The following is a 26,556-nucleotide window of genomic DNA, read 5'->3' as shown; positions in this document are numbered from 1 at the left end:
AATAAATTCTGGCTTAAAAAAATTCAAACAGTTCATAACGAGTTTCAATATTGATGTTATATATTTACTAAATAAAGTCTAAGTTAATAATTTTGCAGCATATAATGGCACTTGGAAAGATATATATTTTTATCATGTTTTGTTAACAAAACAATTCATTTCTAATGAGATATGTACCAATGATCTAATGATCTGATTCTAATGTTTCTAATCTGAAACAAAAAAATCGGTTGTAATGATCAGCTATTTTTGCTGTTAACAGTGAGATCATTAATGTTACTTAATTAAAACACAACACTTGCTTATGAAGAACAGACATTTTGAATGCATAGATGTACTGTATATCAGCTACCTGTTTGATACTCACCTTCCAGTATCTGCTTTCACCAATAGTTCTATACTTCAGATGATAAAAAAATCTAATTGGGGCAACATGTGTTTTTGTATATTTACCTGAGAACATCAGAGGTGGTCTTTGAGTCTAAGGGGTGAGGCGTCTTCTTGGTCTTGTCTGACGTCAGCTCATCTGACTGGGCTATGGAGATGTGGTGGTGGAGTGAGGCCTGGGGTTAAGAAACAAAGGGCACAACGTCACATGTTGTCTGATGCTTGGCTACAGTGAGCAGCTTAATGCCTCTGCGCCTCTGTAAAAGTTTAATCACATAATTAAAAGCCTTTCTTCTCTAATCAGCATTTCACTATCACTTTCCATCTGTGTATGAAATACATCATTTCCGAGGACATTACATAGACTTTCACTCATTTCCTGGAGACTTGCCCTAACCCTAACCACTACTTGCCTAACCCTAACGTAAGTCTACCCTCACTTTAAAGCAAGTCTTCCCCCTAAAATGTCATTATTACGTTATGAGGACTTTCATTTTCTCCCCAAAAGGAAGGCTCGTCCCCACAACATCACTGTGTAATAAGGAAAATTGTCCCCACAACATGAGTAATACCACCCCACACACACACACACACACACACACATTGTTTTCAGTACCTTGAGGAAGAGCGGACACTGGCTCTCAGCTTGCGGGCATGAGGCCCAGAACCAGTGAGGAAGTCCATTAGCTTGTGCAGTGGAGACGTAGTAGCCCAGAGCCAGCGGCTGCTGCTTCAGCTCCTCTGGTGGACTGTCCCTGGACAGCAAGCGCTCTCCCTGGCTCTGTACACAAAAAGAGAAGGCCAGCAATTAATAACAAAACCTTTCACTGTGATGTCATTGTCAACAAATCCTGGGTCATCATGGTTTGTACCATACCTACATCTAACCATTCTGAGCCTATTGTACTGGCGCAGAGAGGGTTGTCTTACTTTAGCAAGAATGTGGTTTTCAATGTGATGAATGAAAACATTAAAAGTGTACTAATACAACAAGTTACAAAAGTTCAACTGTAGTTCATCAACTGTGCACGAGATCTGCTTATCATTTAGTTACCCCTGTTTTGAACTCTACTGGAACCCACAATAACTTCATGTCAAATCAGATATGTCTGAGTTATAGCATGTCACCATTGTACTGTAGATCAAAAGATATGTAGTATACTGTATTGCAGTTTATTTAGTAAGAAGCTCCAAAAATCTAATGTTTATAATGTTTTAATCATGACATTAGTCTTTTATTAAGCATTTTCTTTTCCACTTACGTCATACACGTTTGCATTTTTGCCCTGCAGGTCAATGTGGTAATGACCTACAAAGCACATGGAGCTATTCTTCAAAGTTCCTTTTGAGCTATAACTTCCTGTTGCGTAGCGACCGTTTGCCTGAGCTGTTCACACAGTTTGTCAGTGTACTGAATGACATGTGCGGTAATCTAGGTTGTCAACACGTCTTTCTGCTGTGCCTCCAAGACAAATTCCCCTTCATCTTTTATACTTGGCCACCAAGCTACATTTTTTAAGATGGATCCCAGTTAATTTAACAGTATAACCTTAAGCAAAAATACCACGGTTGCAAGGTTGCAAATGTGTTATTATGAAAGGTCTGGGTAACGGAAATAGATTTTTTTTTTTTGGCTGAATACAATATTTTTATTTTTAAATAACATATAGGCTATAGAATATTATGAACATTAATAAACTTGTATAATAATAATGAAATAAATAATTGAATAGTTCTAAATAAAATAAGAGCGGCTCAACAAGGGTTTGCTCACCTTCTACACATTACTCTTTTAAAGTTATAATGCAGGAATATTCCAAACATGAATAAACTAAGACAAATGTATTTGTGATTTTGGGCTATACAAATAAAACTGATATGATTTGATTTTGATTTGATTTAAACTAGTGTTAACATCGTGTCGGGGGGTGGCGCTTATACTGTACCTTAGAACGGTATGACAGAAAATAAAGGCGTTTTTGAAACCTTGACTTTTTCTAACCGCCTTATACCTTGAAACCAGTTATCGGCCCATGCCTAGTGTGATCATCACCACATGTATTTTAATTAGACAGACAGCCTTTACTTCCCCCTCCTTCAAAAATGACTCACCTTGGCGTGCTGGAAATGTGATCCCATTCCCATCCCGGACGGAGAGCCAGGTGAGGGCACAGGGGAGGTGTTTGGTGAAGGGTGGAGGTTCCCCGTGATCAGCATCATGTCATGGCCAATGTCGTTCTCCAGTTCATCAGGGAAGGGTAGATCGAACATGTCATCTGGGGAGAGAAACAGAAAATGCAAATAATGTCAGTACAGGCCTAATGAATTTGAATGAATTAACAATGACACCTCTCAAGTTTGAAGTTGTTTGCCGCAATCACAGTTAAAAATCAAAGAAACGGGCTTGTCTTTTGTAAAATGCATAATGTCGTTTTTTCTGCACAAGCCATTTGTGACTGTGCCAAGGGGGAGAGTTTTAGCACAAGGATGCCACCTGTTGGTAAAAAAATATGTCTAAACAGTTTTTTAACAACGGCTTAGTCTTATCTATTGTATAACTCATGATGTAACAGGTAATCTTTTTTTTCTTCTTAAGATTCTTTTTTGGCATTTATATTCTTTTGTTATTGGATAGTTTGGTGAGACAGAGCTGAAATGGGGCAGAGAGGAGAATGACATGCAGAGAACATCCACGGGCCGGATTGAACCTGTGGTCTGCTGCTTCTGAGGACTGAGCCTCTATGGGCGGGTGCTCTAACCACTACACCACGGGTAATCTTATATATGCCATGAGCGTTCTGGTGTTGGCTGTTACCGTTATTGTCCTCAGTAGGGTAGGAGCTGGGGGCCAGCTGGGTGGTGGCCGAAGTGGGGAAGACGAGGATGTGTGTACAGGAGGCATCCTGAGGTGTGTTCAGCTGAGAGGTCTGCAGGTTCAGAGCAGTGCTGCGGCCAAACACTGAGCCCATGGTCACTGCGTCTGAACACACACACAAAGGGAGAGACAGAAGTTTTTTTATCAATGTGAAACTAACTTAACAAATATGATTCCAGAGTACTGCAATAACCATTAGTGTTGTTACCACAAACATAATCATATGCTGTCAGAAACGTCATTTAGTCACCGCCAACCTTTTAACAGTTCACAAAGTGATCGTGGTGACAGGCTACTAACCAGGCATGACGACAAAGGAGCCCTGTGGCTCCAAGGCGACCAGGCAGGCGCTGAGGATAGCAGGGGTGTCAGCAGTTGAGATCCCACAAACACGACAAGCCTCCCTCAGCTGGCGCCCTACTGAATGGAGAGAATGCTCCCCAAGGAGTGAGCTCCAGTCTAGATGATAAGACATGAAATAAAAAGAGCCCAAGACAAAATAACATGAGACTTATACAGAGCACACGCGATAGAACACATACTCTATGTAACAAGTATGTGCATGCAAATGCATACAACTAGGAGTACATGTAATAGATGGATACTTAGCAACAAGTCAATGTCTGAGCAGTTAAAAAAAATAAGAGATCAACTCAGTCACAGTTTATGCTGAATGAATGGCTTCATAGTATATACTGTTTTATATGTATCTAAAGCCAGGAAGTGTTTAGGTAATTGAGGATAGGGAAGAGTGCCAGTTCAAATGGGTATGGATACATGTATAGGGAGTAAAGGAAAAGAAGCACACACAGTATTACGTTAAGAGGATTCCCAGTGGATACTCATAAATCTATATTTCTTAGTATATACACTCGGGAGACAAAGTAATATTTTATTGACATTAGGAAAAGAGAAACAAAAAGGCATTTTGTGACAAACAGGTACTCTGTATTTCCTCATCAGTAAGTTTAATTCATTTAAACAAGCCTGGCCTGTCACTCACCTTTAAGCTCTCCGTGCCCCAGTCTGCCTAATCGACCAATCACAATCCTCCATGGCATTGAGGTCATCTGGATGATGCCAATACACCATTCCCACAGCTTCTGAAGTCCCATCTTCCTTGCTGAAACCTTGGGACGTCGCACTCTGAAGTGAAAGAAAACAATTACATATGTAGAGAGATTGGACCATTATCTTTTACATAACATATTATTTTCACATGTGAAAACAGCAAAGGGAGAACAATTAAAAGAGACAACTGTGCACCGAATTAGGACGTTGAACAACTCTTCCACACCTGTTGGGTACATCAATGTTGATAATGCAGGTTTCCAGCAGCTCCCCCTGCTGGTCAGTGCAGGACACCAGGATCCAGCGCTGGTCATGTGATAGGCAGTAACCCACAAAGAGCACATTGTATTTGGGAGGGGGCTCTGCCCATATCTCCCCTGCTTCTGGCTGCTTGGCACGGGTCGGACCAAGGATGAAAGGGGGAGAGTACATCTGCTGTGGGCATGGATGCTGGAGGAAGAAATTCAGATTTCATATATACTGTATATAATTCAGATATAACTAAAGTTGCTGACGAGGAAACAGGTCTTTGAATTTCCATGCCTACCTCTGGACTCATGAGTACAGACTTGAGAGTGGACACTGGCCCAAAGCCAGTTAGGGACTTGATGTGTGTTTGCTGGGGCAGCATACGTCTGCATTGGGAGTAACAGGAGAAGGCCAGGGAGCGCAGATGTTGCAGGTACAAATGGCTCTCCCCACTGGCTGGCTGGAGAAGGTACTGGCACGGCACCACCTTAGTGAAAGATGGAAAGAAAGATGGAGATCACAAAAAACGAGTAAAGTATTTTTCTGTCCGCGTTGAATCTGATCATCCTCCATACCTGCAGCACCAGTGCCGGTCTAATGGTCTCAGGCAAAGTCTGTAGCATCTCTGTGTAGCAGCGAAGAAGCCCTAGTAGCCAAATGCTACCTGCCTCCACCTCTTCACCCTCCTCTTCCTCGCCCCTTTCATTTCTGGCTCCACTCGAGCTGAGAAAAGCATCCACTATATAAATAACAATAGCCGGTGGGTTGGCGTGGCTGTCCGCCGAGTCGGCCTCAGTGGGGATGCCGATTCTAGATTGCTCAGCACTTCTGAAAGGGAGCAAGAAGAATAAAAAGGATTCATAACTCTAGTTCTACTTGTTGAAAAGCTTAAAACAAAATTCGAGGTGGGGTCATTTTTTACAAATAATTTGCGTCTTACAGTTCAGGGTTTTCTGCTGGTGTGTTGGCTGGCGGTGTGGCACCGGAGGGCCCTTTAGAATCGCCAGTAGCTCCTTGGGTTGGTTCGCCTGTTGTCTGGTTTGAGGTTGCTACAGTCGGGGGGTTGGTAGCGTTTCCTGAACCTGCCGCCCCTGGAGCTTGTTCACCATCAGGACCCCAAGTCTGAGGCTGCCCAGAGGAGGCAGGCTGGGCTGAGGCTGTGGGTGTGGGGTTCAAGGGAGGCTGGACTTTGGGAGGCAAAAGAAGACTGCTGTCCAAGAGCAGGGTTGACAGCTGGGGACCTACATTGAAAATTATTTGAAAATAGAACAGAGTCAAACAGAAGCATCTGAATGATAATCCATTAAGGTATGTCAATTTAGATTTTTTTTTTGCTGAATGATAACCGTTCCTCGTTAACTGTTAACCGACAAGATTAAATGTGGCTCATACAAGTGAAATACATGAGGCACTTTGCCTTAATGAGCCCTGGCTGGCACGGCATTTATACATTACAGAATTCCACATGTGAACTCATGTTCTGTTAAAATTCACTATTAGGATATGAGGGGGGAAAGAGAGGGAGAAAAAGGCAGACTCAGAATTCATGCTTCTGTGAAGGCTTGTTTTGCTGCTGTTCAATAATGAAGAGCACATTCGCACAATTTTTGGTGCTTTTATTAAATTAAACATTCCAAGGTTTTCCTCTAAGCGCCAGGCCAAACATTAAACATTTCCAGCCGGTTACTCTTTCCCTCCTGACGTCCCGTGTCGGTTGGATAAACGCTGATTTTTAACACGACACTGCATTATTTTGTTGAAAATTAATGTTTTCCCGACATGAATTACGCTCGTATTTAAGTGCAATAAAAACTTTGCCAGTAAAAAGCCAAAACTTTATCGAAACACCTGTTCAACCTGTATGTATGGTTGGTTGTAAGTGTCGACATGCCCCCATGAGTTGATTGACTTGTAAAACGTAGGTCTTTTAACAGTTTAACTGATTATTAATCGGTTAAAACGTTTCTTACTGGTTAAAGGTGCACTATGCCATTTCAGAGGAGGGGGATTTGTTTACATTTGCAGAGCCAGCAGTTAGTTTAGAAAAACAACATTTTCTCTACATGTAATTTTTATTATTGATTAGATCCATCATCATAAATCACATATTTTGAGGCACCTGGAACCAAACGTAAGACTCAAATGTGTCTATAAACAAAACTGCGGGCCCTGCTGCTGTAAACAACAACAGTGAAACAGTAATTCAGTGAAAAGAGTGTTCCAGTGATCCAATTTTCCTGTGAGTAAAGTTTGTTTATTAAGTTATGAGAATATATTTAAGAAAACGTTGACTTCTCTGACACACCCACAGTTACATCGTGCACCTTTAACTGTAAAACATGAACATGCCACATCTTCCATTCATTAAATCAGATTAGATTAAATAAGATTAGTCGGTTTAAATGTTCTCACCTAGCTGCTGCTTGCAGGTGTAAGCGTAGAGTTTTAGTTTGCTGAGGTTGTCATTGTGCTGCTGTCCAGCCCAGGGTCCAGTCAACCACTGATCCACATCCAGCTCCTCCAGCTTCTCCGTCTCCACCTCTTCCCCCACGCGTAAGAGTCCGTCCCTGGAAACCTTGGCCAGAGGACGATGCTTCCCAAGGCGGCACGTCTGGAGACGAAAGAGGCTTTTTATTACATGGCACTGATAAATCCTGTGTTCTGATTGGTCAATCATGGCATTCTACAGGTTTGTTATTTCCAGCTAGAATGGCCGCTGTCAAGGATATATTAATCGTTGCTAAGGGCTTACGACGTCATTGTTTTGTTGGGAACTTCGGAGTCATGGTTAATGTCTGAAAGGAATCCAGTCAAGATGACGTGAGTACGTTTGGCCGCATATTGACAGATACCTATGCCCCATGTTTAATTTGAAAAGGTTTGAAACTGAGTTTACATGTGTTTAGCCTGTGTGAGAAATAAAAAACCTTCAAGGCTTTTTCAGTCTTTATTTCTCGAGAGTGACCCGTTCGCTCTACATTATCCCTTACACATTACAATATGTGTAGAAATTATTCCAAGCCTCAAGAAATGATTCAGAATCCCCTCTGTCCTACCTCGTAAACAGCGCTGAGTTCTTGGAAGAAGGCCCGGGCTGCAGTCAGCAGAGAGGGGCTGTTGGGACACAGGACCAAATAGGCCACGTCCCGCTGGCCCCCGTAAGGCTCCAGCAGCAACTTCTCCCAAAAAGGTAACGCCAGAGGGGACAATGCCATGAAGTCCCTCTCACGGTCATAGCCCAGTAACACTGTAGGGATGGGCAATGGCTCTGGTGACTCCTCCGAACCTTGGACAAAAGAGAAACAGTAAAAATATTTAGTTTGCTACTACAGTCTAATGATGACCAGGCCTGCCCAGACAAATGATTGGGCCCCTGAAAAGGTCCAGTCATTGGGCCCCCTTTACTCATACTGAACATGTATCAATGTGCATGATGCGCTAATTCCTACATAAACACATACCTGTACACAGGGCCGGTTCCAGCCAGTTAGATTAGGGTGGGCTACTTGAAATAATAGAGATATCGACGAATCTTAAATTTTTTGCCCTTGCAAGATCTCTGCACCTGCTTTTTGGCACATTTACTGTAACATTTACTGTAATGTAAGCTTTTAGACACACCAACGCTGTAGGGGGGGTTTACCATGATAGCACTGCTACCAGAAGCTTTCCTCATCAGTATAACAACCATCTGCCACCTTTGTTTAAAGGCTAAATATTATATTATTACTATATTATTATATTTTCAAATTTTCTTAGAAAATAATAGATAAAATATACAGAATAATTTGCAGAACACCCTCACAAAGACACCTCAAAACTTGATGAAATATCACAGTATCTCTGAATTGAAAATCCACTTGTGCTGGCAGAAATACTGATATTAAGGAAGTTCCCTCTGTTTTCCCTTTCTTTTCTGGTACCCTGATTTATGTCCAGGTCCTGGCATCACTGAGCTTGCTAGGTTAGCTTGCTCATCATCAATACATAGTTAACGCTTGTTTGGTTGACCTTCTGCATGCAACGGTTTTGAAGGGGAAAAACGACCCATGATATTTTAGTTTTTCAATATAAAATGTGATAAATTTTACCCAAGTAACAATTAATAAAATGTTTTCTTTTATTATAGAAAGTTCTATAGCGTTCATAATAAAGGTTGGCAAAGTTATGTCATCTGCATAAAAATTAAAAATGATTTCTCTCTCTGGGCCCCCCCCCCTGGTGGCTGGGCCCTAGAAAGCTTTCCCACTTTCTACCCCTTATGGGCGGCCCTGATGACGACCTCTGTACATTCCACATAATCGCGTAGGCTCTTTAAAGGTGCACTATGTAACTTTGGGTGTGTCAGAGAATCGAACATTTCCTAATGTACATTCTCATAACTAAATTATCTAAATTGGATGCCTGGAACACTGTTTGAAGATGGAAAGCTTCCTGAAAAGTTGTGTTTGTGTGTTGTTGTTTACAGCAGCAGGGCCAACAGTTTTGTTTACAAGCATATTCTAGTCTTACGTTTGGTTCCAGGTGTCTCAAAATAATTTAATTTTGATTTACAATGATAGAATAGTTCAATACAAAGAATTATATCTAGAGTAAATATGTTTTGTAAACTACCTGCAGGCTCTGCAAATGTAAACAAATCCCCCTCCTCTGAAACTGCATAGTGCACCTTTAAGCATTACAGGTAACTTACTATAACAACCTAAGACAGGGGAGGGGAGTGCGTTTTCTGCATAATAAGTAATAAGAATGTATTGACTCACCGTAGGAGCCTCTACCGGCCATCTTATGGAACTGCTGCCATGTGAGTGGACCCTGAACATGCTGGATGTTTTCCCACGTGCGGCCTGATCTCTTCTTCTGGATGGCGTCCTGCAGGAAAGGCTGCAGAGACAGCAGCATACGCACCATGTCCTGGGACGACAACATGCTCATCTCCACCACTGTGGGGATAGACAGACACAGACACAAACATACACACAAACACACACACACACACACACACACACACACACACACACACACAAGGATACATGATGCGAACTGTTAACATGATTCTATACACAAAATAAACAAATACACACACATAAAACACATCAATATATGGTTAGGATAACAGAAAGGCAGCTAGGCAAACATAAAGAATCTTTCTAAACTGTAGCAGTAGTTTATTTAAGGGAAAGCCTGTTATCCTATAGATAAATTAAGTTATTGATATTTTTCATATCCCTTCGTTTGCAGCAAAATGGTGCTTCTCTCACCATTCGTGTGAGGCCAGGGGTGAAGAGCCGTACTTCTGACCACCGCCGGATCTACTTTCCCTCCCGTGGAGTTATCCACATACTGCAGCCCCTGTTCCAAGGCATTGTAGCACTCCACACAGGCATCGCTCCCATCCGCCCACTGCTTCTCAGACATCCAGCTTTGCAGCAGTGCCCCCTTGCGGCCGTGGCAGGAACAGCTGGGGGGAAGATGCATGGACGCCACGGAGGAGATGGGCTGTGAGCACTGCTGCTGCAGAAGGACCATGACTAAAGGAGAGGCTGGAGCTGCGTCCTGAGCCCTTTTGGCTCTGGGGTCGCCCATAGCCGGCTCCCGTCTGCACAGAGCCAGCCTCCTCTCCGCCGCACGGCCCACCTCCGAAGTCCGACCGAATATATCCAACTCGTCCTCCAGGAAGAGGCCCGTGCCGTTGGCCAGCAGCCTGTTCACAATGGCACTGAAGCCACACATGCAGCGGTACTGATCTTCACAAGTGGAGTCGGGGATGTACACCCCCACGTCGGCTCCTTTGACATTCATGTTGCAGGCACAGATACAGCAGCTGTCAAAGTTGCGATCCTTGAAGACGTTGAGGACGGAGTCTGAGAGCAGGAGGATAGCGTACAGGCTGTGGGCCTCAGGCAGCGAGGGCCCCGGTCGAGCCAGAGGGTCTACGGAGCTAAGAGGCAGGCTGGTGGAGGGAGTAGAGGCCGGAGAGCTGAGCTCAGTACCGTCCTGCTTCACTGAACCATGCCCAGAGCTGGCAGCGTTGAGACCTCGCGGGGTACGAGGGGTCCGTGGAGTGGGCACAGAGAAGCGGGGAGTGGCAGGAGACGGGAGGATGCCTCCAGTGGTGCCCACAGAGGCAGTGGTGACGCTCATCTGGCCATACTCCTGGTCAGAGAGGGTATTGACACTAGGGAAGTTTCTGGGAAATACACAAAAACGTATTGTCAAACATATAAAAAAAGATGAGGTAAGCATTGTGTAAACCTATGCAAAAACCACATCCAATTTTTTTTAAACACTTTAATAAAAGTCAAAAAAGCATAACACAGCTGAATACTCACGTGTAACCGTCTCTGATGAAAGCGTTATTCTGGTGATGCATGACCGTTGGGAAATGCTCCATTTTGGGCAGGAGGGTCCAGGATGGACGATAGTAACATTGCTCTGAGATCTTGATCGGGGGTAGAATCTGGCTGGGTAGGCAGGACAGTGGAGCAAACATGGAGGAGCCTATCTGTGGCTGGATGGAGAAGGCATCATGGGAAAAGGAAAGTTTATCTTACAGTAACATTGACACACATTTAATTATTGAGTGGTAAAACTTTGTCAGGGGTAGTCTACCTTTTGAAATTACACAGTGTGTTTGACATACTGTATATCTAGTTATGGTGCCTTATAAGAATTATGGTAATTTAATTAAATGCAAGACCATGTGAAATTTAACCAAAGGATAACCAAGAGAGATACAATTTAATTTATACACGTTTAGCAGACTATGTAAAGTATACATGTGATCCAGTGCAACTGTGTTGTCATGTATTTGAATGGCTTGACCATGTCTAACAAACCTCCAAACGCCCACTCTCATATAAAATATTATCGTCCCCACATAAACTACACTGAATACATCCAATACACTGAAACAATAGAGTCTGTAGTATAATGAAATACATATCTGGAGCTAACACTAAGTTGTAATGTATTTACTTTGATCTAATTCTTCCTAATGCTAAATAGAACCTTTTAATCCTGTGTTACACATTGTGGTGCACTGACACCACTTGTTGTTTGGAGGGAGCTTGATGCATTAACAAGCAGATGCACCTAATAGTGGCCTTGCAGAGCATTCTGCTATAATTAGCATTATACCCATCTCACAGAGCCTGCCGTTGGTACAGATGTCTGACTCACAACAACACAGAGATAGATAGCTCATTAGCGAGCTACAGGTACAAGTGAAACAATTCCAACATGATATGTGAGCCTGACCAGCTGCTTCCCGAGCTGACTGCCAGTCACTCAACAAGAGTTTCAAATGGATTTGAATCATTTTGTGCAAGTCATTAACCAGCCCAGGTCCTTATTCCAACAACCTAAGTCTAGTTTTCTCACTTCACGCTTCGACGCATGACGCACAAAGTTAAGTATGGTGCTATATGTGCTGTTAATTGGAGATCGATTCAGAGTGTCAATTAAGCATGTTAAAGGTGGAGTCAGCGATTCTGGAGAATGCTTGTTGTCCGAATCACTTTTTGTCAAAATCAGAGAATATCTCTTCCCGATCTTCGTGAGTGTATGGTGTTCATACACAGCCTAGGCTCTGTAAACAGGTACAGTATGTAAACAAAGTGTATGCAAACAAAGGGGGCCCACCGTAGCTAGCAACATGCCAGTTTACAGAGCCTAGTATTTGTTTTAACCAGATTTTTTTTCAGCACACACACAGTATGGACTGGTAGCTGATCATGAGGAGATAAAACACTGATTTTGACAAAAAGTGATTTCGACAACAAGCATGCTCCAGGATCTCTGACTCCACCTTGAAGTCTAATTTTCTCACTTCACGCTTCGACGCATGACGCACAAAGTGAAGTGTGCTGCTATATATGCTGTTAATCGGAGATCGATTCAGAATGTCAATTGAACCATGTTAGCTGGACCTTCTCCTCACCTTGATATCGTCCTGCCTGGGACTAATCATGCCTTCCTCAATCTCCATCCTGTATTCAGTCAGCTGTGTGCAGGCTAGAGGGGGCATGTGGTCCGCCACTCCACTGGGCGCGGGGGGCTCTTGGCTGGGCACGTCCCGATACGTCATGATGGGAGAGAAGGCCGGGTGCTGCTCTAAAGAAGGAGGGGTGGGAAACATCCTCTGAAGGTCTGCTACTGCTGAAAGGAGATAGACATGGAGAAAGAGGTGGAGGAAGGAGGAGGAGGAGAGGGGACACATTTAGTTGTAATGGACACCTAAAAAAGGCTTGCACACATACAATAGAATTGCAGCAAGTCATAAAAACTACATAAAAACAGTCTTTAGATATGTGTTTTGTGTGTCAACATTGTGGAACAAAATACTCACTTGATGGATAAGGTACTGCAACTCTCCCTTCTTTACCCAGAGGGCGATCTTCTGTTGATACTGGTTGCTTGGTTGAGTGCTGGTTGGGGTAAACAGTCTACAAATTATTACACATAAGATTATACGATCAGTTTTTAGAAAACTACAGTATGTTGGAACGAATGCAACTGTAGGAGGGTCACACTTTACTAACATGCTGTCTGCTAAAAACATATATATATATATACAGTATATACCCCCAACTCTTCCTCATCCTCATCAAATATGTTGTCAAGATCAGTGATGTTGACCGCCAGATCTTTTTCTCTGGTCAGCGAAGGATTGGCTTTGGCAGCTGCATCATCCTGACCCGATTCATCTGAAATAAACGCATAAGAACGTTCCCCCATGAGTGATTGCCCCCTGAAATATGGATTGCACTCAATACACTTTAGACCATATGATGTTGGTGGTGGCTGCAATGATCACACCTGATTTTGGACCCGAGTTAAAAATGGACATTGCATCTTTCCCATCAGGCAGTGCTCCATTGCTGGTGATTTCTTCTCCCTGCTTGAGGTGTTGGAAAAAAAATAAAGAATGTCCTCATTTTTCAACTAAATAAAAAGACATGAACCCCCTTTACACAAAGATTATATTAATAGGAGTTTGCTTTGCAAGGTAAAAATGCACACAAAGTGCCCTTTGAGGAAGTGTCACTGTAGTGCTATGGAATGGATTTCATGTCATGAATCGACAGAGATTTATTTTGAAATGTAAGCCTCAAAACCTCGTTTTGTTGATAACTGTATGTGGCTTTATCCCTAAAAGTAGAAATAATGATAATAGTTTTTTGAGAATCTTAACTATTTTAGAATGTTTTATTATTATTATTAATATTTTTTAACTGTGTTGTCCTACCTTGGCCTTCTTGCTGGGTTCTCTCCCTTGACCCTTTAACCTCTTGGAAGTGGAGAAAGTGTACTCATCGTCTCCTTCCTTAAAGTCGTAGGGATCGTCCCCCGGCTCCCGTAGCGCCTCCACGCCGGGCTGCTGGAACAGGCCCAAAGCGTCGATGTGGTCCCTCACCCTCTCCTCTGAGATTTTAAATCTCTTGTGAGTCTGTGTGTATAGTCTGGAGGAAAAAGACAAAAGACACAACTGCATTTAAATAATGTGTAGAAGACATTGTTCATTCCTTCATTCCTGCTTACTTTTTTTGTGTCCTCAGTTTCTCAGTTCAATATTTACATAAGCCAAGAATCTCTTTATCTTATCTCTGCACTACTCGCTAGTACTTCGTGTCCTCAACTCTTAACTGCAACCAAAACCCTGATATTTGTGTCTGTCTCTCCTACCTCTTTAGCGGGACTCCCTCGGAGGCTGCCTCTGTCTTCACCTCCTCTAGTTTAACCGGGGGCAGTTCAGGAGGCCTGAAGTCAGTCTTATCAGTCCTGGGAGTTCTAAAACCTCTCCACCAGCAGGCCACATTCTCTCTCTGCCTCAACATAGCTGCGTACATGGCTGTCTCGCTGGTCATCATCCCCATCACTGAAGCCCCATCTGCGCAGACAGGCATGTCCATGTGCCCATCCAGGACCTCTGGGTCCTGCACTCGAGGGTGTGGGCTGAGTGTGGGCGGGAGTGGAGACATTGGCGAATTGAGAAGCGATTCTGTGGTTTTTCTGCCATTGGAGAGGGGCTTGGGATACTTGCAGCTTGGCAGAGAGGCCAGAGGCTCCAAGGCCGGCTCCAGCGCCACCAGACCTCCCAGCTGAGGCCCTCCGCCCGGCGAGTCCTGTTCCAGAGAGGTCTCCTGTGTGACGGACAGACGGTGGTGGAAGGGGATCATGCTGGGCCTCTTGGACTGTTTGTCAGCCTTCTCTGTCTTCTCGCTGGTCTTGTGTTTGGCCAGGGAGGCGGGGTATATTGACGGGCCCGAGGACTGAGCGGGGTTGGAGCCAGGCTGGGGGTTGGCAGTGGGCGTGGTGGTGGAGTTCGGCTTTTGCTGCTTCAACCTGGAACACAGTCAATTGGGTTCAAAAAGACAACAACAACTTAGTACAACAGTTATTTTTACATTCAATCTTTAATGTCACAATAATACGTTTCACCCCACTAAACATTTTAATCATTTACTCACAACAACATTGTATCACAACAAAGGGTGTTAGTCTGTGGAATATATGTAATGTTGGGCTGAAAATTTGAGAATTTATTCAAACCAAGTATCAATTTATAAATTAAATATTAAATGGTTGTTAGATGGTCCAGTCATTTTCTGTTTCGTTATCTCTTGTTTGTGGATGTTTGGTGATTTTGGTTAATCTGTTCCTATTGTTTTCTTGTTGTGTGGAAAAAAGGTTGATTTGTGTAAGCTTAACAAGTTAAATAGCATTGACACTGATGGCTGTAAAATGAGCTTTATTATCTATGAACGATGTATAAAAAAAATCTGAGGGGGTTTTAACCAGAAAAGGTTTCCCCTTTGAACATGAACAATCTTATTTAAGTCGCTTATTTGTAGCTTATATAACACAAAGCTCAGACACTGTACATGTGCTGGGCGTATAATGCAGATATCAAACAGCTTGCGTGGTACTGTATACCTGGAGCAGCTGCAGGGTGCTCTGGCTCCCAGATCGTTGAAGTCCCACGTGGTGGTAACTACATTTGGCACTTCCTTCTTAGGCGTCTCGTCAGTCTGCTGATTCGGTCTGCGCGGGGGGGGGGGGGGGGGGGGGGGGAACAGGTCAATGAGGGCATTAGCTTGACAGCATATCTACACTTCAATAGCAATCACGTCGAACATGGATGGAAAAACTACCTCAGCGATGGTTTTAACTTACATGTACTGGGGCTGGTTGAGGTAGCACTCCCTCCAGGCCTGATTCACTACCTGACAAGTTAGCTTCTTCCCAGAATGCTTTGGGCTGATGCTGGTGACCCCCATGTTGCTGTCCGGTGTGGGGACACTGGAGACGGACGTCACAAAGCCACTGTCCGCTGAGGAGACAAAGAGTGGAAAAGTTGTCATGAGTGCATGATCTTAAACTTATTTTTTTTTATTTGGGCGTAGTTTCATCTCCAAACAGCAAGCAACATTTGTATGTTATGTCTGTTTATGGAAGTTATGGGTACATATTTAGAATTTTGAAGAGCAACAAAAAAAAAGTTTAAATTGAAGTAGCCTAATAATAAGCCTTAAGTAGACGAATAGGCGTTGGCAAAATGCTTTAATTCATCAAGTGCCTGCAGCAAAATTGCGTGATACAAGGAGATGAACACTTTTATTGAAGAATAAACCTCACTAGTTTTTTTTTCAGTGGTCCAATAAGCAATTTAAGAGAATACAGTTTAGTTACTGTAATGTCAACATTACACATGTAAAAACTGTCCTGCAGGTTTGCGTGTGTGTGTTGTTGTTTTTGTTACCTGAGCAGGGCTGTTGCGGTGACGTTGGCGGAGTGAGCGGCACGCTGCAGTGGTTTGGCTCCCTGTTGAGGCCTGGAGCAGCAGGAACAGGTGGAGGCTGCTCCACTGGAAGGTCCCCCTGGGCAATCAGCACCAAGGCAGCTGGGTAGGTCATTCTCACTCCACCTAAAAAAGAAAAGAGGAAGGACATTATTCACTTTTTTGAAGAGACAGGCGGGGCCCCCGCTGCTTATTTTTCACTGTAGATGGCTTTGAAACCATACAATAACCGCATACCCATAAATGATTGTCACCAGCCCGATCGATTCATTAATATTTCACGAAAAGATATATTTCCAAAAAATTTACAACAATTGGCCACAAGGACAGTGGCTATATAGCAAATGGATGCACTTGCTTCCTATTCCTCACTCATATAAAACACTGTCTCAAATCCCTTCACACTCCCTTTTTTAGCTATGGTTTCAGGCAGCAAAATCCACTGGGATCCATAGGAGTTTTGATCCTAATCAGGTCAAACCAAACGCTGTGGGATCAGGCCGACGCGACTAAGCTATTAGAATAACTCCCCTGGGGATTTTGACTTTGACTTTCCCTATCTCTCTTTGCTGTCTTGGCTGCTCAGTCTCCTCCTGCCTTACAATCATTTCCCCCTTTTGAACTGCACTGAGATGTGTGAAGACCATGAGGATCTTTGCAGCCAAAGTGCATGTCAATAGCAGCCCCCCCCCCCCCCCCCCCCCCCCCCACCCGCCCCCCCACCAATACAGCAGCTCAAACTGCCTGCGAGATTTCCAAGGAAGCCGAGAGTAATCCATGTTATGTTGCTCCCTCACTGTTTGCTTTAAGATGATATTGAAAGGTTAAAAAAAATGATACACATCAATGTTAGGAGCCTTGAACCAAAGAAGTTTTGCTTTCCCCTCCCGCAAAAAATGCACAAACTGAAATCAAACTACCAAATGTTGTGCTAATTGGTAATAAACCTATAGAAAATATCATATTACAAGTCAGAAATTAAATGACCATAATAACTGCAATAATTTTAAAAACTATCAACAATTTCAGAGATTTTTTTTTATACAGTATACTGCTTATAAAAACAATCACATGTGATACATCAAATAAAATGTGTTGCTGGAACAATTTTAAATGATCCTTCATCTAGTACATTAGCACCTCTTTATGCCCCTTTGTCTCTAAGAAAATTGGTAAAAAAAGCTTTCATACCGCAGGGCTAATAGTTTACCTGTACAGGTGTGTTTCCTCTCTCTATTTAGCTTATTTATAAATCTTTAAATCTCCTATTTTAAAACAAAATGCATATGTTTTTGGGACTCTGTTGGAAACAACAACATGATGCACCTCAAGGGGGTATTATACATACAATAAAATAAAATAAATTTACCAGGAGGTCTTATGTGTTTTTGTTGCTGCTCTCTTGCTGAAAAGATATTGAAAAATCCCTGAAAAGTGTTGATTTTTTCCCCTTACCTAGGATGACCTCCACCGCGGCGTGAGAGTTGCGATCGTAGGCCTGGCTGCTTTCTTCTTTCTCCTTGTCTCCACTTCCCTCTTTCTGCTGAAGTACCACTGGGTAGAAGTAGCTCCACTCCTCCATCAGCTTGCGTGTGGCAGGGTCACTCATCTTGAAGGCCTGCCCTGTTAGAGTGCCACTCAGACCGTACGGACTCAGGATAACTGCAGACAGATAAAACACAGATACATTGTGTTTTGTTACATGGCACAGCGAAGATACACACAAAAGAAATGTACTTCAATGACTTTCCCTTTAGTGTGGCCCATACTAACCCCCTCTCTCCATTAATGCATGTGAATAGGTACTGTTTGTGCTTTGTATGTGTGTGTAAAATGAGTAAGTAAAAAGTTAGAAAATCAGGAACTTAACTACTGATTTGAACTGAAGTATAATTTTGAGATATTTGCTTAATATTTAAATTTCACGCCATTTTACAATTCAGAGGGAAATATTTCGAATTTTCCTCCACAACATTTATCTTAAGTAAACAGAATTAGCTCTGCCTTAAATAACAATAACAGTAAACATCTACTTACAGTACATGATAAAAAGTCAGTAATAATAATCCAATTATATATTATACAGTAGTACGCTCACAAGAGCCATTTTACTCCACTTAGTGGTTTTACTTTTAAGTGCATTTTGTTAGTAATACTTACATACTTCAAGTATGTACTATTTGTACTTGAAATGGACAATTATTATGATAATACTACAAGTACTCTGACTTAAAAATAAGGGTCTAAATTTGTACTTGTACTTACCTACAGTGCATTCTTACTGAACATTATATTGTTTTGCTCTTAAGCCATAGAGGGGATAAAACAAAAACAATGGGGTTTTGTGGTGTCACCTTGTACTGGTGTGTTGGAGGTCTGTGCTAGGCGGATGTGGTGTTCTGTGATGTGGTGAGCAGGCTGGTGCTGGGCAATCTCCACACTGGTGCACACGTTGCTCTCGCCGTGGAGGAAGAAGGAGAAGGAGCACGATAGATGTTCACTGGGGAAAGAAGACAGACAAGATTTAGATCCAGTTAAGTTAAATGGTAAATGGACTTCACTTATATAGCGCTTTTCCCTGGTTTTTCACATACTCAAAGCGCTTTACATTGTTTTGTACACATTAACCCAATCATCACACACACATTCATACACCAATAGCAGCAGCTACTACGAAGGGTGAAAGCTAACTATTGGGAGCAATTTAGGGTTCAGTGCCTTGCCCAGGGACACTTCGACATATCGAACCACAGACCCTGCAATCCAGTGGAAGACCGCCATACCGTCTTCACCACAGCCACCCATGTATATGTACATTTACCTTCACCTCGGTTTACATAGTCACAATTTGAGATTTATAGTGTATCAAACACTTGAAGATGCTACACTCGAGAATAATCAAAGCCGTGAATCACATCTGTTGAAAAACAAATGTAGGCTACAACAAAAAAAACACGCCGTTTTTTTTTTGGGGCAGTGGCGTGACATATGATGAGTGCTTTTCTCTCCCAACAGCAAATTTAGAGAACACACTCAGAATGTGTCTTTGCAAAAGCATTGCTAAGCTCTACCTACATTGATCATCTTCAAACGGCTCCCACATGGGTTCCTTATTGCCAGTATAAATCCTCATTTGCTTATGACTGATGGCGGTGACTACATGTTTACATATGCAGCGCTCTCTTTATTACACAGCTCAGGCCTAGTTCATCATGCATTGCTCCCTTTTTTTAATCATAGAGGAGTAATTGTTGCAGGCCTTTTGCAATCTATGTACCAGTGGGCGGGCTGGACATCATTAACTACCAAGATGACTTCACTGATGTATATCTTTAATCTATAAAGCTCCTTACCGCCTTGGTTTATATATAAATATATGTATATGTTAATGTCTATCAGATTGACAATAAAGTCCGAAGGTACCATAATATCCCTGTGATTGCCCTGCTGCCTAAGCATTATCTCCTTTGCCCCGGAGGGATCTGGACCTCCATTTGAGCTGTAATGGATCATCAAATTCAATAAAAAGGCCAGTTCCACAGTCACTCATGGGCAGGACTAAACACAGTCTTGAGGGAGCCAAACATATTGTGCTGCTGTTGACCGTGACGGCCTCCAGATGGCGCTGAGCTCACCCAAAGAGAGAGGGGGGCCAATTTATCTGCTTCATAAACATTCCCCAAAGGAAAAACATACCATCATAACAGGTGGTTTGAAACACGGATCCACACAATGGCAGGAGGAAGAGCCCAGCCAAATCTCTAACATATGCACGCTCAAGCCTCCGACAAGCAGGCAAACGCAAGCACATGCTGCCCTCACACCAAGAGTCTCTCTCTCTCTCTCTCTCTCTCTCTCTCTCTCTCTCTCTCTCTCTCTCTCTCTCTGACACACACACACATACATAGACATACACAGCTCTAGTCCATCATCTCCACATCTCTTAGAAACACTTGAGTCAAAATGCTTTCAATGTCACTGCCCTCCAACCTTGTCCTCAGTCAGTACATCATTTCACCCAATGAAGAGCTATATATAGCTGCATGGGGAAGCTCAGGAAGAACAGCTGCAAGTCAAGAGTAGCAGTGCAGCCAGCTAACCGCCATGCACAACATATGCACAAACAGTCACAATTTACATTAGGTAAATTAAGCAGTCTATTGACAAGCATAACGCCACATGCTCCTCTTTCCTTCATGAGTATTCTTCATGAAGTGATTCATCCATATGGCTAGGAAACTGTATGAGTAAAGGCACTTCAGATAAATAAGTATATTTATATGTTTTCAAAGGCTGATTGACTGATAAAAAGTGCATATTTCCCTATGTTACACTTTCTAGTTACCGCCCTGCCCATTTGGAATACGGCTGTGAAATTAAGCATCCATTACAGTTTATTTCCCCTCGTGTTGATGCTTCACTTGATATTGTTATTGTTTATTTTTATGAGATGTGTGTGTACTGATCAGAAGTGATGTGTGTGTGTGTAAAAACGTGACTCCCTCAAGGCCCATCATAAAAGTTGCAGCTCCGGACAAATCGCAGGGAGACATTGTTGAAAATTACCGCTCCTCTCTTCGCATTGTTGTCTCTATTCAGAAGGCAGTCTAACAACAAAAGAGTGGCTGGACCATTTGCTATTTCAGCTGGAATTACTGTGTGCCGATAAAGAATTGTTGACCGCGGTGCTCTCAGTTAATTCTACCTGATACATAAACGTTATTACAGAGCAGAGCCCGTAAAGGGCTACTGATGAAAATAATTACAGTCATTTGATATTTTGTAGAGAGTGAACGCTTGGTAACGGGTAAACAATTGCAATTAATAAACGATACAAGCAATCCCTCAAACCAATAACTCATGTGCAACAATTATGACCTAAGATCTATTATTATGCCTGCAATAAAGTGCAATTAAATGCAAGTGCGGGAAAAGCAGAATTACAAAAAGGGCATCAAACTGTATAGGCTGACGCAGCTGGGAGATTGATGCTCCCTGTCCTTTTACAAAGGGCATTTTTCTGCACAGTAAGCGGGTGTGAGTGTGTACACACTGGGCTCCCTGCATCCTCGGGGGACATTTGTGCAGTCTGTGAGAGCGCACAAGTGTTTGTGTGTGTGTGTGTGTGTGTGTGTGCGTGTGTGTGTGTGTGTGTGTGTGTGAAAACAGTGGACAGAGATGTGAGGCATCTGTGTGTGCTGTGCTGGGCTGTATGAGTACAGGTATTAATAAATGAAGAGGAGTGATGGCTGAGACTCGCCTCAGGGCTGACAGCGCTGGAGAGAGAAGGAGAGAGGAGACAGAGAGAGAGAGGGAGAGAGGGACGGAGAAAAATAAGAAGAAGAGTGAGAGAAAGAACAGCCATAGAGGAAGAATAGGGAGACAGAGTGAGCACTGGATGGAGAAAAAAATTAAGTGAATGCGTGAATGAGGCTGAGATGAAAGAAAAGGAGAAAATAGAGGGGCAAGAGGAGAAATTAAAAGGACAAGGGGAAGAAAGACACAGTACAGAATGAGGAGTGAGAGCAAAACGAGTGTGAGAGAAAGAGGAGGAGGTGAATAATTCAGTACCACGCACTGCAATTGGTGCACACATATCGATGAGATCAGAGTTTTAATGGGTGGCTACTGAGCACAATTTTATGGTGGAATCAATCAGGGGAATGTAGGGGCCGGAGAACACACACAGACTCATCATGGTCCGTCCGTGTGTGTGTGTGTGTGTGTGTGTGTGTGTGTGTGTGTGTGTGTGTGTGTGTGTGTGTGCGTGCGTGCGTGCGTGCGTGCATGTGTGTCTACTTAATTTGTCTTATTATGGCATTATGTGCCTTATATGATAGCGTTAAAAGCAGGCTATCATTTGTATGCAACTGTGTATATAAGTAGGTCAGCACATATTATGGTAACATGAAAACACATGATCATAACATACATGTTTGAACACCACTGGAGAAAGGGGAAAACGCTTGCATTGTGCTCCTGTGTTACAATGTGTGTTTTCACCCTATCACGACGCTACCAGCCAGCCTGCCAGCAGGGGAGCCGGTTAATGTCCGACATGCATCATGGACTTGACACACAAGCATCTGTGTGTATGAACAAATGTGCACAAAATAACAACGGTAATCTCGCTCGTCAGACTGCCCTCATGTCTAACCCGACAGGAGGGGGAAAATAAAGCAGGAGATTAAAGTAAAACAAAAATGTGCAAGACACACAGAGCTTCTCTTTTCACTTTAAGAGGCATCTAAAGACCATAATGTGATAAGATATTATTATCTACAGTTTCCTGCACTAAGCTGACATGATATCTTTTTTTTTTCTCAAGATTCTGTCAAATCTCGAAAATTAATCTCCTTAATCTGTACCTTAAATTCTTCAGTCTGCCACCACATCAGCATGGTAAATTAAGTTATCTTCATCATGTAAAGGGTGCAGACACTGTGTGTGTGAGTGTGTGTGTGTGTGTGTGTGTGTGTGTGTGTGTGTGTGTGTGTGTGTGTGTGTGTGTGTGTGTGTGTGTGTGTGTGTGTGTGTGTGTACACAGCATGTACACACACACACACACACACACACACACTCACTCACGCTGGATGTCCTTCGAATGCACTGGCACAATAAGTGTATTCCATACAAACAAACCCTACCAATCCATCAAACAGGCACAATGCTCTCAGATTTATGCAGGTGTGTGTGCATGTGTTCCCGTGTGCGCGCATGACACGGCAGTATTAACACGAGCATAATGGGGGATACAGTCAGGTTGATGTATTATTCAGTGGCCCCAAGTGGGTGGCTTTCGCCAGTGGTGCTTTCACAATGTTTGTGCTCTAACACCGCTCCAAACTATTTATATAGATTCACGATGAAAAGGTGCCATGCTCAATTGTGCACCTCCAGCACCTTGCCCTCAACACCTCATTGCCCTTTGTATGAGTACAGGGAAATATATTATCAGTCCATTGCAACTGAAATTAGATTCCTGGTTATTTATGAAAGACAGCAGAGGATGACTGAATAGTTTGTCAGTGGGCTGTTGCCACACATGCTGCCAAGGGGCAAAGCCTCAGTACGAACATCAATGTGAGCCAGCACAGGCTTGAACCTTCATATCTGTGAATCCTAATTTAAAAAAGAGGAAAGGGATCTGTAGGCTGTTGCTGTGATGTATGACCATCCTCTCTATTGATCTGTGTGTTTTTTCTCTTCCTTCCTTCTCTCTCTCTCTCTCTCTCTCTCTTTCTCTCTCTGGTTTTACCTGGGTAATATTAGAAAAGCCTTTTTCCGTCTCTAGATATGCCCAAGACAAAAGTAGAACAACATGTTTTAAAGGACAGCAAATGTAAATAGTTGATTAATTTGAATATTTAACAAGGGAGATTATGAATGAAAGGGCTGCGCTACTTTAATCTTGAAAGCACAAAGACGTCGACTATAACAAGACTATCAATTGTGAAACCACGACGACACAGATACTATCTTATTCCCCTGCAGTAATATTTGAATGGCTCACATGTGCATGTAGTCCATCAAAGAGCCGCTGTACAGACGTAAGCTGCTGTATTTAAATATAAGTGGTTTCTCTATTACATTTGTTTTACAACTGACAAACAGGAGCTCAGACAATTAAAGCAATCATCATATTTATCAATGACTGCAAAGGTGGTGTTGTGTTTTAAATTGTTATTTCTTCCTTAACAACTTTTCCGTGTCATTTGCATAGCCGTGGCCTAGAGCTGGATCCCTTCCTGAAATTCTTAAAGAAATATGCTCGCTCCACTGAGTGCCATTATGCATTTCCATAAATGAGCTCGACATCCTGAAGTTTAAATGGACTTTCTGGCATTAAGGTTTGCAGAAGTAGTTGATTCCAAAAACAATAGTGTGGAAGGTGGAATAATAAAGAGCGAGAGAAGCAATGAATGGGATGTGTACTCCTTAATGGTGCTACTAACACGTATTAACTGACTACAATGTTGAGTAGGGGGAAAATACGACAATAAATGAATGAATAATTCCTCATTCAACTCGCCTAGAGCCTTTTGTCACAACTGTTCTTTATGAGCCAGACAATGAGTATTTTAGTCGGTCCACAATTTTAATTGTGCTTTAGTTATGACGCAATAGTATCATGTTATACACAACAGATCACATTCCTTCAAATGTAGGTGGACCATTTCGACTTTTTTTTCTCTATCACTTATTGGACTCACAAGAGTTTTTTTTTATATCCCCAAAAGACAAGATTGGACCAAATATGCCAATATGAAAAAAATTAGGTCAGTTACATTTTTGATTTTTGCACCCCTCCCAGCCTTCTTCCACCCCTACATGCTGTATATCCATTTAGCATGCTTTTTTTTAAATTTGGCAAAACAGATAGTAATAAACAAACTCATATCAGTACATGTTGGTACAATGTGGAGTATAGAGGAAGAGGGGTGAGAGAAGAAGCAGTGTTATTTTTGGAGATTTTGTGACCTTGGGATGTGGCCCAAAACACCCAATGTTTGTTGCCTAGGAGATGGCTGCTAATATCTCAATGTCAACAGTCCTAGAAGAGAGGAGAGGAGAGGAGAGGAGAGGAGAGGAGAGGAGAGGAGAGGAGAGGAGAGGAGAGGAGAGGAGAGGAGAGGAGAGGAGAGGAGAGGAGAGGAGAGGAGAGGAGAGGAGAGGAGAGGAGAGGAGAGGAGAGGAGAGGAGAGGAGAGGAGAGGAGAGGAGAGGGGTTTTCAAAGTCCCTTTTATTTTACTTCTGCGTAGTGTACTTATGTATACATCACCCTTATGGCTTAAAAACAATCAAAGAAACTTAAAATAATAATAACAATCCGCAAATCATTACTTTGAACAGGCAGTGCAACTTGTTTCTGTTTATGGCAGAGTACCCGAGGACATCTCTATTACACTGTAAAAATATGAACATTACTTATGCGTGAAGAATATATGACCATTAATGCAAATGGAAGCACCTAAATTAACAAATGTGCTGCACTAGGCATACACAGAAGTGACGGAACTAATGAAAGAGACAGCCTTTTGATGCATCCATTCAGACCATGTCAATAGTAATAATTTATTTTTCGACCCCCCACCTTCTATGATCCCCAACTCCCCACCACGCAAACTCAGCCTGCTCTTCCTCTCTCTTGTGCCTCTTCTCTCACACTCTCTATGCATCCCCATAACTCTCTCTCTATGTCTCTCTCTGTTTCTCTCTCTCTCTTGCTCCCCTCAGCGTCTGATGCAATCCGCTACCAACCCAGAGTGCCTTCCTCCCATTCAGACACAAAGAGAGCATGAGCGTTGTGCTGAGAGAGGGGTGTATGTGTGTGTGTGTGTGTGTGCGTGTGTGTATTCTTGCATGTGTGTATGTGTTCGCGCGCGTGTGTGTGTGTGTGTGTGTGCGTGTGAGTGTGTGTGTGTGTGTTCTTGCGTGCGTGTGTGTGTGTGTGTGTGTGTGTTGGGGGGGGCTGGATGTGTCCTGGATGTGCCAATCCTTGTGGTGCCCCGGGGACCCACACGAGATAAACACCAGATAAGCCTGACAAAGGCGGCAGCGCCAAGGCACAGGACTTGGCACAGGGTAAGAGGGGGGGCATGGCATGGATATTAACACTGTCTGTGGCGCCCCCTGTTGGTAGATAAACGGCACAGTGTGGGAGTGTGGGAAGAGACAAAGGAGCTGGATGCATCTGAGGCAGTAGGGTCAGTGTTATGCCTAACTGAGCAATGTTCCCTCATGGCATGAAAACACTGCTGGCAAGGGAATCTGCAGGGGATCTCACTGGGCTCACACTGTCAATGGTGGGGCAACACACTGCTATTCTGGGAACAAGGGATGCTGCGTGTGGGCATTGAGGACAGCTTGTGTGCAGTGGAGACATGTGGAAAGAAAGAAAAAAATGCCAGGGTTCACTTACGCAGAAGCAGCAGCCGCAGATTGTGGGCACGAAGAATAAGCAGGACCAGTACGCGGACGAGAGATTTCGATGTTGACGTGTTAAAAAATGTTTTTTCCCCCCACGTCTCTCCTTCCAGGGTGTTCAATAATTCACTGACAGAACTAGTCAAGATTGGCTCAGCAGGGGGCGTACAGGCTGACAACACATTCACACAGAGCTGTCAAAATCAAGAGGAATTACATGATGTACAAAAGAGACACACAGACA

The 26,556-nt window shown here is 43.0% G+C and overlaps 1 protein-coding gene across 5 annotated transcripts in view; it reads right to left on the bottom strand.

Annotated features, from left to right (window-relative positions):
- Nucleotides 1-26,556, bottom strand: part of LOC307264919 (mediator of RNA polymerase II transcription subunit 13-like) — a 77,668-nt gene that overhangs the window by 1,935 nt on the left and 49,177 nt on the right. The window contains exons 5-30 of one of the 5 annotated variants that reach the window (XM_080046464.1): nucleotides 18,740-18,885; nucleotides 17,841-18,047; nucleotides 16,347-16,511; nucleotides 15,761-15,917; nucleotides 15,521-15,628; nucleotides 14,270-14,929; nucleotides 13,833-14,046; nucleotides 13,403-13,484; nucleotides 13,169-13,290; nucleotides 12,933-13,029; nucleotides 12,525-12,742; nucleotides 10,915-11,093; nucleotides 9,844-10,772; nucleotides 9,346-9,525; nucleotides 7,639-7,868; nucleotides 6,995-7,193; nucleotides 5,523-5,823; nucleotides 5,158-5,410; nucleotides 4,881-5,069; nucleotides 4,560-4,783; nucleotides 4,266-4,408; nucleotides 3,563-3,721; nucleotides 3,203-3,367; nucleotides 2,500-2,663; nucleotides 1,004-1,168; nucleotides 454-563 (exon numbers count right to left, since the gene is read on the bottom strand). In XM_080046464.1, coding sequence (XP_079902590.1) covers nucleotides 454-563; nucleotides 1,004-1,168; nucleotides 2,500-2,663; nucleotides 3,203-3,367; nucleotides 3,563-3,721; nucleotides 4,266-4,408; nucleotides 4,560-4,783; nucleotides 4,881-5,069; nucleotides 5,158-5,410; nucleotides 5,523-5,823; nucleotides 6,995-7,193; nucleotides 7,639-7,868; nucleotides 9,346-9,525; nucleotides 9,844-10,772; nucleotides 10,915-11,093; nucleotides 12,525-12,742; nucleotides 12,933-13,029; nucleotides 13,169-13,290; nucleotides 13,403-13,484; nucleotides 13,833-14,046; nucleotides 14,270-14,929; nucleotides 15,521-15,628; nucleotides 15,761-15,917; nucleotides 16,347-16,511; nucleotides 17,841-18,047; nucleotides 18,740-18,885 — 5,766 coding nt within the window. The remainder of the gene's footprint in view (nucleotides 1-453; nucleotides 564-1,003; nucleotides 1,169-2,499; nucleotides 2,664-3,202; nucleotides 3,368-3,562; nucleotides 3,722-4,265; nucleotides 4,409-4,559; nucleotides 4,784-4,880; nucleotides 5,070-5,157; nucleotides 5,411-5,522; nucleotides 5,824-6,994; nucleotides 7,194-7,638; nucleotides 7,869-9,345; nucleotides 9,526-9,843; nucleotides 10,773-10,914; nucleotides 11,094-12,524; nucleotides 12,743-12,932; nucleotides 13,030-13,168; nucleotides 13,291-13,402; nucleotides 13,485-13,832; nucleotides 14,047-14,269; nucleotides 14,930-15,520; nucleotides 15,629-15,760; nucleotides 15,918-16,346; nucleotides 16,512-17,840; nucleotides 18,048-18,739; nucleotides 18,886-26,556) is intronic. The other 4 variants (XM_080046466.1, XM_080046468.1, XM_080046465.1 and 1 more) reach the window with 4 other exon arrangements.

The sequence above is a fragment of the Ammodytes marinus genome (genome assembly GCF_949987685.1).
Source record: "Ammodytes marinus genome assembly, chromosome: 18".
Taxonomy (NCBI): Eukaryota; Metazoa; Chordata; class Actinopteri; order Uranoscopiformes; family Ammodytidae; genus Ammodytes; species Ammodytes marinus.
Note: the sequence above shows the minus strand (reverse complement) of the source record. Positions and strands in the feature narration are given on the sequence as shown.